Source organism: Myotis daubentonii, chromosome 1, assembly GCF_963259705.1.
Source record: "Myotis daubentonii chromosome 1, mMyoDau2.1, whole genome shotgun sequence".
In the NCBI taxonomy this organism is placed as follows: domain Eukaryota; kingdom Metazoa; phylum Chordata; class Mammalia; order Chiroptera; family Vespertilionidae; genus Myotis; species Myotis daubentonii.
In genome coordinates this window covers 90,088,522-90,105,325 of record NC_081840.1, presented here as the reverse complement: position 1 = coordinate 90,105,325, position 16,804 = coordinate 90,088,522, and the positions used below count along the sequence as shown (strand labels likewise).

Sequence of the window (16,804 nt, the reverse complement as noted above, 5' to 3'; positions counted from 1 at the left end):
TTTGATTAAGGAACAGTCTGCCAAGAGGCAGCAACTAGAGAGGTGGGCTGAGGATGGGGTGGGAGTGGGGAAATGTAATTTGCTCTTAAACCTAGTTGTACTTTTTAAATTTTCAAGTGCATATATTTTGTTTTTGTTTTTTAATATATTTTTATTGATTTCAGAAAAGAAGGGAGAGGGAGAGAGACGAAACATCAATGATGAGAGACAGTCATTGATTGCTGCCTCCTGTACATCCCACACTGGGGATCGAGCCCACAACCCAGGCATGTGCCCTGACTGGGAATCGAACCTTGACTTTTGGTTCATAGGTCGAAGCTCAACCACTGAGCCCTGTTGGCTTGGTCAGGTGCATGTATTTTGTAAAGCAATCTATTTATCTATAGACATGAAACGGGCATGTCCTGACTGATGGAAACGCTCTTAGCGCATACACATTTCTTGTAACTGTTCCAAACACAAAAATTCTCTATGATTCAAACGTTACGAGGATTCTGAATGAGTTTGCTGGGGTTTCAGACCTAGTTCTACATCTTGCCATAGTGTGACCTTCGACAGACTACTTCTTTGTGTTTAAAACATAAAAATCATGCCTATCTCATTTTGGTGTTTGAGGCTTAAATAATTAGCGTAAAGAACTTAGAATAAAAAAATGTTCTATAGTGGGTAGTTGTTTTTTTTTTTTATGATTTCAGAGAAGGAAGGAAAGGGAGAGAAAGATAGAAACATCAGTGATGAGAGAGAATCATCAATCAGATGCCTCCTGCATGCCCCCTATTGGGGATCAAGCCCACAATTCGGGCATGTGCCCTGACCAGGAATCCAGCTGTGACCTGGTTCATGTGTCAGTGCTCAACCACTGAGCAACACCTGCTGGGCTATAGTGGGAAGTTTTTACTATCATTAGTATTATCAGTTTTGTTTTGCTTTTAAAATACTTTTGTACTTAATAAAGAGTGTTAAAATTGTTGTACTGGTTTATTGAGATATAATTAACATACAATAAACTGCAATGTTTGAAATGTATATGATTAATTTTATTACTTTTATACACCCATGAAACCATCATCACAGTCAAGATAATGAACCCATCTATACCATTAAAAGTTCTTGGATCCCTTTGTAATCCATCCTTTTCTACTGCCCCATCCCCAGGCAACTACTGATCTGATTTTTTGTCTTTTTAGTTTGCATTTTTTCCATATTTCATATAAATGCAATTATATAGTATATGCTTTCTTTTGGTCTGGTTTTTTTAATCATAATTATTTTGAAAATTATTTATATAGTGTGTATTAGTAATTTGGTCTATTTTATTGCTGAGTAGCTTTCCATTTTAGTGATATACCATAATTTGTTACCCAGCCACCTGCTGATGGTAATGTGAGTTGTGCCAGTTTTTGGCTATTACTAGTAAAACTGCTATGAATATTGGTAAACAGGTCTTTGTGTGGACGTAAACTTTTCTTTTCCTTGGATAAATACCTAGTAGTGGAATGGCTGGGTTGAAGAGTTGGTATGTATTGACTTTTTAAGACACTACCATGCTGTTTTCCAAATGGTTATACCTTTTTACATTCTGCCAGCAATGTATGAGACTTAAAGTTGATTCCCGTCCTAACCAACAGTTGGTATGGTCAGTCTGTAATTTTAGCCATTCTAAAGTGATTATATAGTGATATCTCATTGTGGCCTACTTTTTGCCTTTACCATTCCCCTACTTAGGTAACTTTCTCACCCTACTGGAATTCTCACATGGTATATTTTACTGCTGTGTTTCCTCCTGCTCCTCCCCAACCCCAGTCTCCCCCCACTTCATGAATACTGTCCTCATCTCATCTCTCTTAGACTCTGAGTCCCCACTAGGCTACTGCTATCTCTGCTGTACTCCCATTATGGATTCCCTACTTCCTGTGGTCAGGTTCTATTTACCTATACTTGGTGGCCACTGCTTTTACATCCCCCACCTCCTCACGTATTTTGTATAACTTTTAGACTGAATTATTCTAGAAAAGGCAAAGAGGAAAGAACATTAGTATCTTTGTCATTAATAGAACTGAGTTTTAAATAAACTTTGACAGCTTTTCAGAGCACATTTTAACTTCTAAGATTTTTGGAATATAATGTATTTGTGTGTCATTAGACCAGTTTTTAAAATTTCATATATATATATATATATATATATATATATATATATACACACACACACACACATATATATATACACACACACACACACACACATATATATGTGTGTGTGTGTGTGTGTGTGTGTATCTTCATAGTGTAATAGTTTAGTATATTGCTTAAGTAACCTTTTATAAGTTTGTTTATTATAGATAATTGTTTCCTTTTCCTGGAATGATTCTAATTGTGTCTTTTAGGTAAAAAGTTTAGAATGGAAGAACAAAGAAAATCAAGAAAGGGGATTTTCATTTCTGTTTTCACATTTTAAGAAGTACTACTTGTCTTATATTTTTCCAAACATGTGCAAGGAGAGCAGTTTATATCATCCTGTACTTGGTAGGTAGCCTTTGGAATTTTCTAAAAGATCATGCATAAGAATAAAACATACCTCAATGTAAAGTTAAGAATAAAACATACCTCAGTGTAAAGTTGACATTTTTACCTGCAGAAAACTGATAATATTTAATATTTGTATTAATTGATTAGAGATGTAGATTATATCCAAAGTGGAAACTTATTACTAGGACATTTTTATAATGAGTGAAGAGATTTTTTTTTAAAAAAGCTTATTCTCTGGATCTCACCTGTTGGTTGAGATAGGTCTCAGTATGTTACAAATCTTCTTTTTAGGTTCCCCAGGAGTTCAATTTAATATATCTTTACTCAAATTATTTATGAATAATTATATTGTCATATATTTTGATCATGACTTGTCCAGTATTTAGTAGCAGTGCCAGGATGTCTGTTGGAGCCTCAAAGCTAGAGTCTCGTGGGAAAATCCTGGGTTAGAAGCAGACATCTGCTATATATAGAAAGCATTGGTAGTTCTATGTGAAAATGTCCTTTTTGAGAAAGATGTTTCTATTTTAAGCTCTGCCAAGTTTAGGCAACTAACAGGTATAGGCAAAACCATTATGGCTAGTAGAAATAAATTAGTCAAGATAGCAAGCCTTTGCCACTGGGAATATTATTTGTTTTAAAAATCAAGAAAAAAAATGTCATGTTTTGTATAACTTCAAAATATGTCTCAATTTTAGGTTAATTGAAATGAGCTTTCATTAATTTTAAATGGCTCTGAAGTTTCTCTGCTCTTAGAGAGAATTCATTGAGCCTTTTCATGATATTTTTCAAAAGGACATGTTTCTATATATCAGCAATGTATGGTTTTACTCTTCTAGAGTCTATGCTTATATGTAGCAAATTTTTTAAAATTTGTTTTTAAATATATTTTTATTGATCTCAGAGAGGAAGAGAGAGAGAGAGAGAATCAGAAATATAAAGGATGAGAGAGATTCGTTGATCAGCTGCCTCCTGCATGTCCTCCACTGGGGATTGAGCCTGCAACCCAGGCATGTACCTTGATTGGAATTGAACCTGGGACCCTTCAGTCCTCAGGCCGAGGCTCTATCCATTGAGCCAAACCACCAGGGTGCAAATTATTTTAAAATGTCATTTTTGTGCTAAATCTACTTCTAAAATCAGGGTATCGTCATAGAGGTTTCTCAAATGTTTAAAAATATAGATTTATCTAAGCATATTTCCTTTCTTATTTTGTTTTTTCCCCCTTTTATTTTGCATAGATATTCCACAGATGAGACCAAAGCCACATTATGTCATGATAAAAAAGGATGCTGAAACAAATGAAGCAATATATTGTACGAAGGAGCCTTTCATTAAGGCTCGTGTTATTGTCATTCGTTGGCTGGTTTCTTTCTGGCTTGAGCCAAAGCCACATACAGGACCTCATATTCCTGGGATGGAAGGTGAAATCTTGCCAAAGAATATTCAGGTAATACACTCATAACTTTCTAAAGTTAGAAATGGCTTAAGAGATTTGTCCACTGATTTGCTTTAGGTGTAGAACACATTTAAATAAAATAATAATAATATTTATTTTGTATAAATATATTTTATAAATCTAAATTTTAACAATAATTATAGGACCAATAATTTTCTTAGCAAACATATAAGACTTTTAAGGTATAGAAGATAATTTCAGTCGTTTCTGAGTCTCAGCATTTTTTTTTTTTTAAAACGATTTTTATTGATTTTATAGAGAGGAAGGGAGAGATATAGAAAGAAACATCGATTGGTTGCCTCCTGCATGAGCCCGGAGGACAGTGATTGAACCCGGAACCTGGATATGTGCCTTGATAGGGACTCGAACCTGCCACCTTTTGGTGTATGGACAATGCTCCGACTGAGCCACACCAGCTAGAGCTGAGTCTCAGCTTTTAATTTATTTCTGTAGTTTATGTTAATTTTATAGTACTAAAAATATCCTGAATTGTATGAATAAAAATATTCTGAATTTTGCAATAAATTCCTGCAATTGGAAACAGTTTGCAATCAAATGGCTGTAGGACCTTTATAATTCTTGTTTGATTTCTAGGCATTCATAGAATGCTGATTTAAAATTCTGTCACCATTTTATTCCTTTTGTTGTTGTTTTTAATAAACACAGAGTCCAGAAATGTTATGTAAAAGTATACAGTTCCACAAAGGCGGAGCTAATATTTAAAAATCTGTTATTTTTAAAGTTTTCCTCTTTTTCCACTTTTAATTTTTCCCTCAATGTACATTTTCCTGAACTTGTCCATATTACTATTTTATTTTTCTTTTCTCAGATTTTCTCATTTAGTTTTAAAAACCTTATACTGTGTGTGTATTTTGTATGATTTCTTAAATCTTTAAAAATTAAGTGGAGTTATAATGTGTTATTAGTTTACTAGCATTTAGAAAATTTGACTTATAGTCCCCTTAGCCTTCTATTATATGGCTATGTGTGTGTTTTCCCCAAAACTTTGTTCTCTAATAAGAATTATTAAATGTGGAAACTCGCAAGGAGAACTATTTTTCTGATCTCAGAACTTACTAGTCTAAAATCATAGAGTTTTTTTTATTGGGAAGGCATATTTGATATTATTTACCTAAAAGCTTATTATTTTAGATAGATGGCAAAACTGAGACTGAAAATTGAGTAACTTACCAAAGTAATTTATGATACTTACCACAATAGTGCTTCTCCTATCATACACCATGGTAGTCATTTCTTCATCACCACCTTCACACTTTTACTTTTTCATCTTCAGTCATGGTAAAAATTTTATTATTGTTAGAATATAGACTTTTCTAAAAAACTTTTGGCTTCATTTCTATTTCTGTTATAAATTTTCTTCAATTTCTTTGTTTTTTGTTTAAAAAGTTTTTACTTGCGTAATTTTTGTCTAGAGATGATTTTATAACATTAAGGTTTTATTGAACAGACAGTCTAGTGTTATGTTTTTTTTTATTTATGATTGAAGTTCTGAGCTAACTCTATCTGCATTAATTTCTTACCCAGCTTTAATTAGTAACTTATTTGTACTACAGACATGCTGAAAAACAAATCTAATTATAGGTGGGTAGATGACTAGTGGCAACTATCACTGTGTCACTTAGATGTTGAATCACTTGTATTGCCATTTAATTATCCTACCTAATAAAGAGGGATATGCTAATTGACCCTCACACAGTTGCAAAGATGGAGGTGCCCACAGCCAATAAGGAGGGAATATGCTAATTTTACTGCCACGCCCTCAAAGATGGTGGCGCCCAGTCCCCTTAGCCCCGCTGGGGTGGCAGGCGCGCAGCAAGGCTGGGCCTGCCCCCAGGCAGGCCTAGCCGCTCCACGTGCCTGCCTCCAGAGTCCCCCAGTCCCCTCAGCTGCCCAGGGCCGCCTGAGGCGCAGGTAACCAGGGCCAGCCGAGGCTTGTGCTGCCAGCAGTGGCAGCAGCAGAGGTGTGATGGGGCGTCGCCTTCCCCTGATCGCCGGGTCACCTGCTCCTGAGGCTCCTGGATTGTGAGGGGGGGCAGGCTGGGCTGAGGGACCCCTCTCCAGTGCATGAATTTTCATGCACCGGGCCTCTAGTTAAGAATAAATTCTTTGGATTCTGCCAGTATTTGTTATTAGAAGACAACATACCTAGTTAATGATTATATTTTCCCCATTTTGTTTTTATTTTAGAGAGCAGCAGCTAGTTTGGTATCCAGAGAAGAAAACAAGAATGATAATACTGATAAAACAGATAGAACTACAGAACCAGAACAGTCTCATTCTAATACAAGCACTCTGACGGAGCGAGAACCTAGCTCATCTAGCCTCTGTAGTATTGATGAGGAACATCTCACAGACATTGAAATAGTTCGCAGAGTTTTTTCTTCTAAAAGAAGTAACGTAAACTTTGTCACGGAGATATTTCGTCAGGTAAGTACCTCTCAGTATTTTTAATTTGTAATACAGGTTTTTGTCTTTAATATTGAATATACTGTACTGACTTTTAGCTCTTTAAAACTTACTCTTCTTAAAAATGGTTTTTAAAGTTTATACTTAGTTTTTAAATTTTATTACATGTAATCCTTTAGTATTTTATATTTTTAGTTTATGATGGTTTTAGTTTAATAATTACCCCCGTATACTTGTTATCAGAAAAATTTTTTTAGTTTGTGATTTGAAACTTTTCTTTCTATCATTTGATTAGTAAATTACAATAAAATCATTTCATCTTTCACTTTCCAATCAATAAAGTGGTTTATAAATATAAGAAGTAATGTTTTACTTGCCTTTATCCTCCCTATAGTGGCTTAGTTTTGTCCTCTAAGGCATTCTGAAATTAAAGTTGCTTAAGGCATATATTATTTGGGGAATAAAATAAAAGAGAGAAATGAAAAAAGTGAAAGCTATTTTACATAAATATAGCTAGAAATTTCTAAATGCATATTCTCAATTACATAGAAATTTTGTGGAAAATAAACCATATGAAAACTGATTATTTGCTTTTAATAGCAAAGATACTTAACTTTTGCAGGTAAATGTCATTGAGTTTTGTAGCTGAAGGGGATTATTCAAATCTCACAGCAAGTAAGTGGTAGACCAAGGACTAAAATTCCCAGATCTGGTTCCCATGTCAGTGCTCTTTAGTCTATGCAATATTTCCTTCACATGCCAGGAGCTCTATAGGCAAAGCAAATCTTCATGTCCTACACATTTATTAATATGTAAAACAAAGTATGAGACAGCATTAGCCTTGTAAAAGAAACAAACTTGTAACATTTTGTCCAGCTTTGGCAGTGGTTCTAGTTGCCAAGTTTAGGGTTTGTGTTGACAAATATATGATAAATGGGAAGAAGATATTTGACAAATGTTGTTGGAATATTTTCCTTGTGGGAACATTTAAAGCTTATAGAATTATTCAGGTTTTCTAGCTCTTGTGTCAGTTTGAATAAGTTTATTTTTTTTAGGAATTTGTTTATTGCATTCTGAGGTGCAGGAAGTCCAGGGCCACAGGGAGAAGGCTCTCACCCAAGCATGAGAGCATGTCCTGCAGTGTGCCTGCTTGTGTGGGGCCCTTGTGGTCAGCATCTTCGGGGAGTCCCTCCTTGTGTGTCAGGTATGGGTTTTCACTGCCCTGTGTCCTGGGGCAGATCCCTAGAGCCACTGTAGCCTGTGTCACCCTCCCTACACCAGTGTGGAGAGTTGCTGTTGGTCCTCTTGTGTCCTGGGTCATGCTGCCCATGTGTGGTGTTCCCACTGCCCTGTAGTATGACATGCTCTATGAGGTCATGGGGTTCTATGTGTGTTGTGCATGGCAGGTGATTTTTCTGGATTTGTGGTGCTGGGGAGGTTGAAAGCTAGGGGATGGTGTAGAATAATGTTAGGGGCTGGAGCTCCCAAGGTGCAGGATTGGGCCTGGCTCCAAAGGGTGGACCCCCGTCCCTCCTGCATGGGGTGGGGACCACGAGCAAAGCTTGGTCTTCTCTGGATCCCCACGAGCTGACCAACTCCTTCATAGGTGCTCACTGGCAACCTGGGCCAGGATCTCCTTGATGCGGACCATGAACTTCTTGTGCTGGACGGGGTCCCACTCAGTGGCTCCATGCAGCTGAGTCATATAGAGTCCAGTGTGCTGAGTGTGGGCGTCTCGCAGGTGCCAAGGACAGGCAGCGAGCGCCTGGCGCACAGCCTGGAGCTGCTACTGCACCACCAGCGTCCGCCGCTCCTCCAGCGCCAGCTCCTGCTCCAGGCACTCACGCGCTGCTCATGTTCTGGGTGTGCCTCTGCAGCACCACATTCTGCTCTTCAAAGGCCACGTTCATCTTATGCAGGCGCCACAGCTCCGCCTCCCGAGCTTTGTTTTGGTCCAAGAACTCTTCAGTGAAAATGGGGACATCAAAGGTGGAGAAGCCATTGCAGTCCCCACTCTTGTGTCCATTCAATAGGGTATTCATGAGCCCAGAGCCCGAGTCCTCTTCCTTGATCTTCTTTTCCTGGATCTTCTCGGTGCACATCTGGTAGGCTTCTGATTGCTGGTAAGCGCGAAGCTCCTTTATGTACTGCTGCTTCTCCCGCTGGGCCTCATTCAGGTACCGCTGCTCCTCTGTGGGCTGCAGTTTGCTCCACTCGGCACCCAGCATCTTGGTGATCTCAGGAAAGGGCAGGTCTGGGTGGTGCGTGCGAATCTGCTCTCGCCTCTGATTCAGGAAGTGCACGTAGCCAGTGACAGGTGCTCTGGTATTCTTTTTTTAGTTTCACTATTTGTGAGTTCATTATTGGTGTATAAAAAAGCCATAGATTTCTGGGTGTTAATTTTGTATCCTGCTACATTGCGGAATTCATTTGTTAAGTAGCTTTTTGATGAAGTCTTTAGGGTTTTCTATGTATAATATCATGTCATCTCCAAGTAATGACAGTTTTACTCCTTTTCCAATTTGGATGCCTTTTATTTCTTCTTCTTGTCTGATCGCTATGGCTAGCACTTCCAGTACTATGCCGAACAGGAGTGGTAAGAGTGGGCATCGCTGTCTTGTTCCTATTGTTAGGGGAAATGGTTTTAGTTTTTGCCCATTGAGTATGATGTTGGCTGTAGGTTTGTCATACAAGGCTTTTATTATGTTGAGGTATTATCCCTCTATTCCCACATTGCTGAAAGTTTTTATCAAGAAAGTGTGTTGGATTTTGTCAAATGTTTTTTCTGCATTAATTGATATTTGTCTCTCAATTTGTTTATGTGATGTATCATGTTTATTGATTTACAGATATGGTAAATCCCCAGAATAAATCCCACTTGGTCATGGTGTATGATCTTTCTAATGTAATGCTGGATCTGATTTTCTAGGATTTTGTTGAGGATTTTAGCATCTATGTTCATCAGAGATATTGGCCTATAATTCTCTTTCTTTTTAGTATCTTTATCTGGTTTTGGGATTAGGGCAATGCTGGCTTCATAGAAAGAGCTTAGAAGTGTTCCTTCCTCTTGAATTTTTGGGAATAATCTCAGGAGAATAGGTTTTAGTTCTTTGAATTTTGGTAAAAGTCCCCTGTGAAGCAGTCTGGCCCAGGGCTTTTGTTTGCTGGAAGTTTATTGATTACTGCTTCATTTTCCTGCATAGCTATCAGCCTATTCAGATTTTTTAATCATCCTGATTGAGTTTTGGAAGGTTGCATTTTTCTAGGAATATGTCCATTTTTTTTAGGTTGACCAGTTTTTTTTGAATAGAGTTGTTCATAGTATTTTTTTTTTTACAATCCTTTGTATTTCTGTGGGGTCTGTTGTTATTTCTCCTCTTTCATTTCTGATTTTGTTTATTTGGGTCCTCTCTCTTTGCTTCTTGGTGAGCCTTGCTAGAGGTTCATCAGTCTTGTTTATTCATTCAAAGAACCAGCTCTTGGTTTCATTGATCTTTTGTATTTTTTTTTTTATCTTTAAGTCATTTATTTCCACTCTGATCTGTATTATTTCCTTTCTTCTTCTTACTCTGGGCTTTTCTTGTTGCTCTCTTTCTAATTCTTTCAGTTGTAGAGTTAGATAATTTATTACCACTTTTTCTTGTTGTTTTTTTTGAGGTAAAGCTGTAATGCTATGAACTTCCCTCTCAGGACTGCTTTCACTGTGTCCCATAAATTTTGGATTGTTGTGTTTTCATTGTCATTTGTTTCCAGGTTGTTTTTTATTTCTTCTTTGATCTCTTTGGTAACCCAATCATCCTACCGAATAATAGAGAAACATGGTAATTAACTGTAACTTCGCTGCCCTTCCCATTGGCTGATCAGCGAGATATGCAAATTAACTGCCAACTAAGATGGCGGCTGGCAGCCAGGCAGCTGAAGTGAACAGGAGGCTTGCTTGCTCCAGTGATGGAGGAAGCCAACGTTCCCCACCTGCCGCTGCCGGCCTCTGAGCTGCAGTCTAAGAAACAATGTTGCAATTATAGAAGCTAAACAAGCTCCAGAAACCTGCTTTCAGCCAGCTTTGGCCTCAGAGCTTAGAGTGGCAGTGATGGCAACAATGTTTCAATTAGCCACAGCCTCAGAGCTGGAGCTGTCTCTCAGCTCCAGTGACAGCTATAGAAGGTAAATAAATCCCAGAATAAAAAAAACAAAAACAAAAACAAAAAAACAGAAAAAAAGGAGAGGCTGGGAGCTTCAGTTGCCTGCCAGCCTGGAAACGGCCCTCAGCCCCTCACCCAGACTGGTCAGGCACACCAGTGGGTACCCCCACCCTGAAGGGTGTGTGAGCATCTGCAAACAGCCATCATCCCCTCATCCAGGCTGGCCAGGCACCCAAGCGGGACCCCCACCCTGATCTGGGACACCCTTCAGGGCACCAGGCCTCTATCCTATATATAAAAGGGTAATATGCAAACTGACCCTAACAGCAGAATGACTGGGAATGACTGGTCACTATGACACACACTGACCACCGGGGGGCAGACGCTCAATTCAGGAGCTGCCCTCTGGTGGTCAGGGCGCTCTCACATGGGAGGAGATCTGCTCAGCCAAAAGCCAGGCTGATGGCTGCCAGTACAGCGGTGGTGGTGGGAGCCCCTCCTGCCTTCTCAGCAGCGCTAAGGATGTCCGACTGCAGTTTAGGCCTGCTGCCCACTGGCAAGTGGACATCCCCTGAGGGCTGCCAGGCTGCCAGAAGGATGTCTGACTGCCAGCTTAGGCCTGATCCGCCTGGGAGCGGGCCTAAGACAGCAGGTGGTCATCCCCTGAGGGGTCCCAGACTGTGAGAGGGCACAGGCCGGGCTGAGGGATTCCCCCTCCGCCCCCTGAGTGCACAGATTTTTGTGCACTGGGCCCCTAGTCAACACTAATAAAAGAGAAAAGTGGTAATTGGCGTACGACGATACCCTTTTCATTGGCTAATCAGGGCTATATGCAAATTAACTGCCAACTAAAATTGGCAGTTAACTGCCAACAAGATGGCGGTTAATTTGCATATGTAGGCACAATGCAGGGAGGCGAAAGGGAAAGCAGGAAGAAGCCCCCTGCCACTGACAGTGATCGGAAACCCAGCGGGGAGCTAAGAGCTTGGGGGCAGGGCAAAGGCGGCCCTGGGGCCGCCTTTGCCCTGCCCCCCAGCCATGATCGGAGAATCAGGTGCCTTTGCTGCCCTGGCCAGTGATAGCAGGAAGTAGGGGTGGAGCCAGCGATGGGAGCTGGGCACGGTCGAAGCTGGCAGTCCCAGGAGCTAGGGGCCCCTTGCCTGGGCCTAAAGCGAAGCCCACGTTCGCGGGGCCACTGCAGCTGCGGGTCCCCGCTGCCTGGGCCGGACGCCTCAGCCAGAGGCATCCTGCAGGGGCAGGGGCGGAGCCCGCGCAATCGCGGCGCCCCCCGCTGCCACTGCAGGTCCCCGCTGCCCGGGCTGGACGCCTAGGCCAGAGGCGTCAGGCCTGGGCAAGGGGCCGATCCTGCGATTGGAGGGTGATGGGGGTCAACGCCTGAGGGCTCCCAGTATGTGAGAGGGGGCAGGCTGGGCTGAGGGACACCCCCCCCCCCACACACACCCAGTGCACGAATTTCGTGCACCGGGCCCCTAGTCTATATATATATAAAAGGCTAAGTGACTGCCAACCGGTCGGTAGGTATGACACACATTGACCACCAGGGGGCACATGCTGAACACAGGAGCTGCTGAAGGACAGCAACTTTGCAGAATGCCCTCTCGCACTCCAGGACCCCTTGGGGGAGGTTGCACTGACAGTTTTGGCCTGATCCCCGCAGGCCAGGCTAAGGGACCCCACCTGCCTGAGAGACCCCGCTCACTCCACAGATACCCTTCAAGCCCCGGCACACTGCCCCAGGTGCGGCCAGCCAGGGAGAGACTATAGGAGGTTGGTGCCAGGGCATGTCTGGCCCATCTCACCCAGTCCTGCCTCACCAGCCACCTTCTAATTAATTTACTTTCAGTGTGCATGAATCCATGCACCCGGCCTCTAGTTGTTTAATAATATGCTATTTAGACTCCAAGTGTTTGATTTTTAAAAATTGTTTTTATTGTAATTGATATCTTATATGGCATTGTGATATAAGAAGATGCTTGATAGGATTTCAATCTTCTTGAATTTGAAGAGACTTTGCCTATGTCCCAGTATGTGGTCTCTCTTTGAAAATGTCCCATGCGCACTTGAGAAGAATGTATATTCCATAGCTTTGGGGTGAAATGTTCTGTAGATGTCAATTAAGTTCATCTGATCTAGTGAATTGTTTAGGGTTGCTGTTTCATTGTTGATTTTTTTCCCCCTAGAGGATTTATCCAGTGATGTCAATGAGGTATTATAGTTCTCCACCATGATTGTAATACAATGACCACTCCCTTGATATCTTCCAGAAGTTTTTTTTTATGTATTTGGGTGCTCCTGCATTGGGTACATATATGTTTACTAGAGTTATATCCTCTTGTATCGATCCCTTTAGTATTAAGTGACCTTCCTTGTCTCTTGTTATGGCCTTCACTTTGAAGTCTATTGTTTCAGATGCAAGTGTTGCTACCCCAACTTGTTTTTTTTCATTTCCATTTGCCTGAAAATTTTTTTTCCCGTTTCTTCACTTTCAGTCTGTGTGAGTCCCTTTTTTCTGAGGTGGGTTTCTTGTAGACAGCATATATATTTGGGTCATGTTTTCTTATCCATTCAGCCACCCAATGTCTTTTGATTGGAGCATTTAATCCATTTATGTTTAATGGTATTATTGATAGATACTTATTTGTAGCTATTTTTATTCTGTATTCCTGTGTTCCTTCTGCCATTTCTATTTCTTACTTCTGGAGCAATCCCTTTAGCATTTCTTGCATTTCTTGATTGGCAGTGATTAACTCCTTTAGCCTTTTTTTTTTTTTTTTTTTGTCTGCAAAGCTCCTGATTTCTCCTTGCTGGGAAGAGTATTCTTGGATTCAGTCCCTTACTTTGCATCACTTTGTATACTTCATTCCATTCACTTGTGGCCTGATGTGTTTCTGTTGAGAAATCATTTGATAATCTAATGGGAGATCCCTTGTATGTAATTCTCTGCCTCTCTCTTGTAGCCTCTAAGATTCTCTCTTTTTGTTAATGTTTGCCATTGTAATTATGACCTGTCTTGGTGTGGGTCTTTTTGGATTCATTTTGTTAGTCTCTGTGCTTGTGTGACTCCCTCTCCCCACCCCCACCCACCCCCTCACCCCCTCCAAAATCAGGGAAGTTTTCTGTAATTATTTCTTCAAATAGGTTTTCTAATCCTTGCTCCTCTTGTTGTCCTTCTGGTACCCCTATTATACAGATGTTACTTTGTTTCATGTTGTCCCAAAGCTCCCTGAAGCTCTCCTCTTGCTTTCTAATTTTTTTTCCTCCAATTGCTGTTCATATTGGGTGTGTTTTACTGCCCAGTCTTCTAATTCGCTAATTTGGTCCTCCACTTCTTCAGTCTACTTTTGAAACCTTCCATGGTGTTTTTTATTGTAGATATATCATTCTTCATTTCCTTACGCACCTTACATAAGTTGTTGATTTTCTTATCCCTCTGGTTTATGAATTGTGTGACCCTTATGCTGAAATTTTTTCTGACATATTGCATGCCTCCATCTCATTTAGTTCCTTTCCTGGTGCCTCCTCCTTTTCTTTCCTTTGGAGGTTGTTTCTGTTTCCCCCTTTTTTACTGTCTCTTTCTGCCCCTGGGCTCCTTGCTTGTGGTCTCAGGTGTTGAAGACCCTAGCGGTTCAGTGATCTGGGACTCAATAGACCAGAGGCTGGGTCTGCCTTGAGTTTCACACCTTTATTGTCTCTGCTCTGAGTTATACCCCCTTCTCCCCTGGTCCTGGACCCTCAGTTATCCACCTCAGATTCACGGGGTCAATGGGGGCACATGCACAGTTCTCTGGTGTGTGACTCCCTGTAAGGGCCCAGAGTCCTCTAGCATGCAATTCATTGTGCGGCACCGGCACCCAAGGCAGAATGGTGCCTTAGGCCCCTCTGGCAGTGCACATGCAGCGTGATACTATGACCTGTGGCTGGGCACAGCAGGTTGCACTAGCAGCTTTGACTTGGGCTGGGGGTAGAGTGTGCACCAGGTGAAACCTCTATCAGTGTCGGGGTTGGACCCTACACTGCCCAAAGGCACTGACTATACTGGGTTGTGGAGCCCGCAGTGTGCTTGGTAGTAGAGGTGTGCACTCTCTCACCAAGGGGCCCAGGTGCCCAGTAGCACGGGTCCTGCAGCGGGCTTGGCGGGAGGGGCGTGTACTCCAAGTCTCACCAAGGGGTGCAGGAACTGAGTTCCATGGTCCTAAGGCTGAAACAGCGGGGTTGGTGGGGAAGGGAGGGGTCATGTACTCTGAGACTCACTGAATGTTCCAGGCACCAAGTTGCATGGGGCCTCTGTCTGAAACATCAGGCTTAGCAGGAGGGGAGCGCACTCCAGGCTCACAGGAGCCTATGGCCGGGGAGGCTGCAGTCTCGGAGTCTGTGGGTCTGCAGATGAGGTGGCAGGTCTTTGGTCAGAGTGGCTAGAGGGTCCAGGATGGTGTCTGAGGCCAGTTTGGGTGGCGGTGAGGCTGGGCTCCTAGTTACAGCAGCTCTCCCCTTCAAGATGGTGTGGTTTCTGTGCCAGAGCTGGTTGCTCCAGGAGTGCTTGCAGCGGTAGCAGGGTCTTCCCATCTAGGAGAGCCCAGTCTGCCAGCCCCCAAGATTCCTGAAGGATGTAACTGTACCTCACTCACACACACATAAACTACATATGTACTCCCCTTTCGCTCCCTCACTCATTCACACTCCCTCACTCTCATTAGTCTTTTCAAAGAATTAACTTTTGCTTTTATTTTATTTTTTTAAAAATATATTTTATTGATTTTTTTTTTTACAGAGAGGAAGGGAGAGGGATAGAGAGTTAGAAACATATATCAGCTGCCTCCTGCACACTCCCCACTGGGGATGTGCCCGCAACCAAGGTACATGCCCTTGACCGGAATCGAACCTGGGACCCTTGAGTCTGCAGGCTAACGCTCTATCCACTGAGCCAAACCGGTTAGGGCTTAACTTTTGCTTTTAAAATTTTCTCCATTTTGTTTGTTTTTCTCTTATTAATTTTTGCTTTTTTTCTTTCTCCTTTTCTTGATTTTATTTTGGTGGGTTTTTTTAGCTAATTAATCTTAGCCTCACATTTTGTTTTTCATATAAGCATTTTTGAGGCTATGATATTACCTCTTAATAATGTTATAGCTACAGTCTACTAATTTTGATGTTATTGTTTACTTCTAAATATTTTTTAATTTTCATGTTAATACATTCTTTGTCCTATGATTCACTTACCAATGTATATCTTTCAAACATTTTATATAATTCTAGTTTTCTTTTTTCCAGTAATTTTTTTGGTCAGAGAATATAGTCCTTATAGTACTAATTACTTAAAATTTATTATACTGTATAGTTCAATATGTAGTCAATTCTCATAAATATCCTATGTGCTTGAAAATAATGTATTATTTTGAGTTCAGTAATCATTAAAGTGTCTTATATCAACCTTATTGTGTTTGTTAACTTTTCTTTGTCCACACTTAAAATATTTTGTCAGCTTGATATCAAGTTATAGAGAGAGGTGTGTTAAAATCTACTACTCTGATGGTGTTTTGCCTATGTTTTCCTTTATAGTTTCATGTATTTTTTTTAATATATATTTTATTGATTTCAGAGAGGAAGGGATAGGGAGAGAGAGATAGAAACATAGATGATGACAGAGAAGCATTATTTGGCTGCCTCCTGCATGCACCCTACCCAGGCATTTGCCCTTGACTGGAATCAAACCCAGGACCCTTCAGTTTGCAGGTCGACGCTCTATCCACTGAGCCAAACTGGCTAGGGCTCATAGATTTTTTTCTACAATATATATATATATATATATATATATATATATAAAATTTGAACCTGTGTAATTAAATAACAGACATGTTTGTAATCATACTAGAGGCCCTGTGCATGAATTTGTGCATGGGTGGGGTCTGGCCAGCCTGCCCCGAATGGGGCCCATTGGGCCGGGTCAGTGGCAGGGAGGAGCCACAGGCCGTTGGCCAACTGGCCTCACCCCTGATTGGGGTCGGGTGCCAATCTGGGGCAGGGCCAGTCAGGGGGAGGGGATGTGGGCAGATGGCTGGTTGGCCCTGCTCCCAATTGGGATGTTGGGGGACTATCGGGGGCCAGGCCTGGTGGGGTGGGAGAGCTGATCAGGGCTCGGATCAGGCTGGTTGGCTGCTGCAATGCCCATCATAGCCACCGGTCATTCTGGTCGTTCTGCCATTTTGGTCGCTGGCCTTTTATATATATAGATCTT

The 16,804-nt window shown here is 41.4% G+C and overlaps 1 protein-coding gene and 1 pseudogene across 2 annotated transcripts in view; one reads left to right on the top strand and one right to left on the bottom strand.

Moving 5' to 3' along the window:
- Positions 1-16,804, top strand: part of RALGAPA1 (Ral GTPase activating protein catalytic subunit alpha 1) — a 275,949-nt gene that overhangs the window by 54,948 nt on the left and 204,197 nt on the right. For both annotated transcript variants that reach the window (XM_059710675.1, XM_059710684.1), the window contains exons 8-10: positions 2,385-2,523; positions 3,768-3,976; positions 6,194-6,433. In XM_059710675.1, coding sequence (XP_059566658.1) covers positions 2,385-2,523; positions 3,768-3,976; positions 6,194-6,433 — 588 coding nt within the window. The remainder of the gene's footprint in view (positions 1-2,384; positions 2,524-3,767; positions 3,977-6,193; positions 6,434-16,804) is intronic.
- On the bottom strand, positions 7,586-9,613 carry LOC132228129 (SWI/SNF-related matrix-associated actin-dependent regulator of chromatin subfamily E member 1-related-like; annotated as a pseudogene).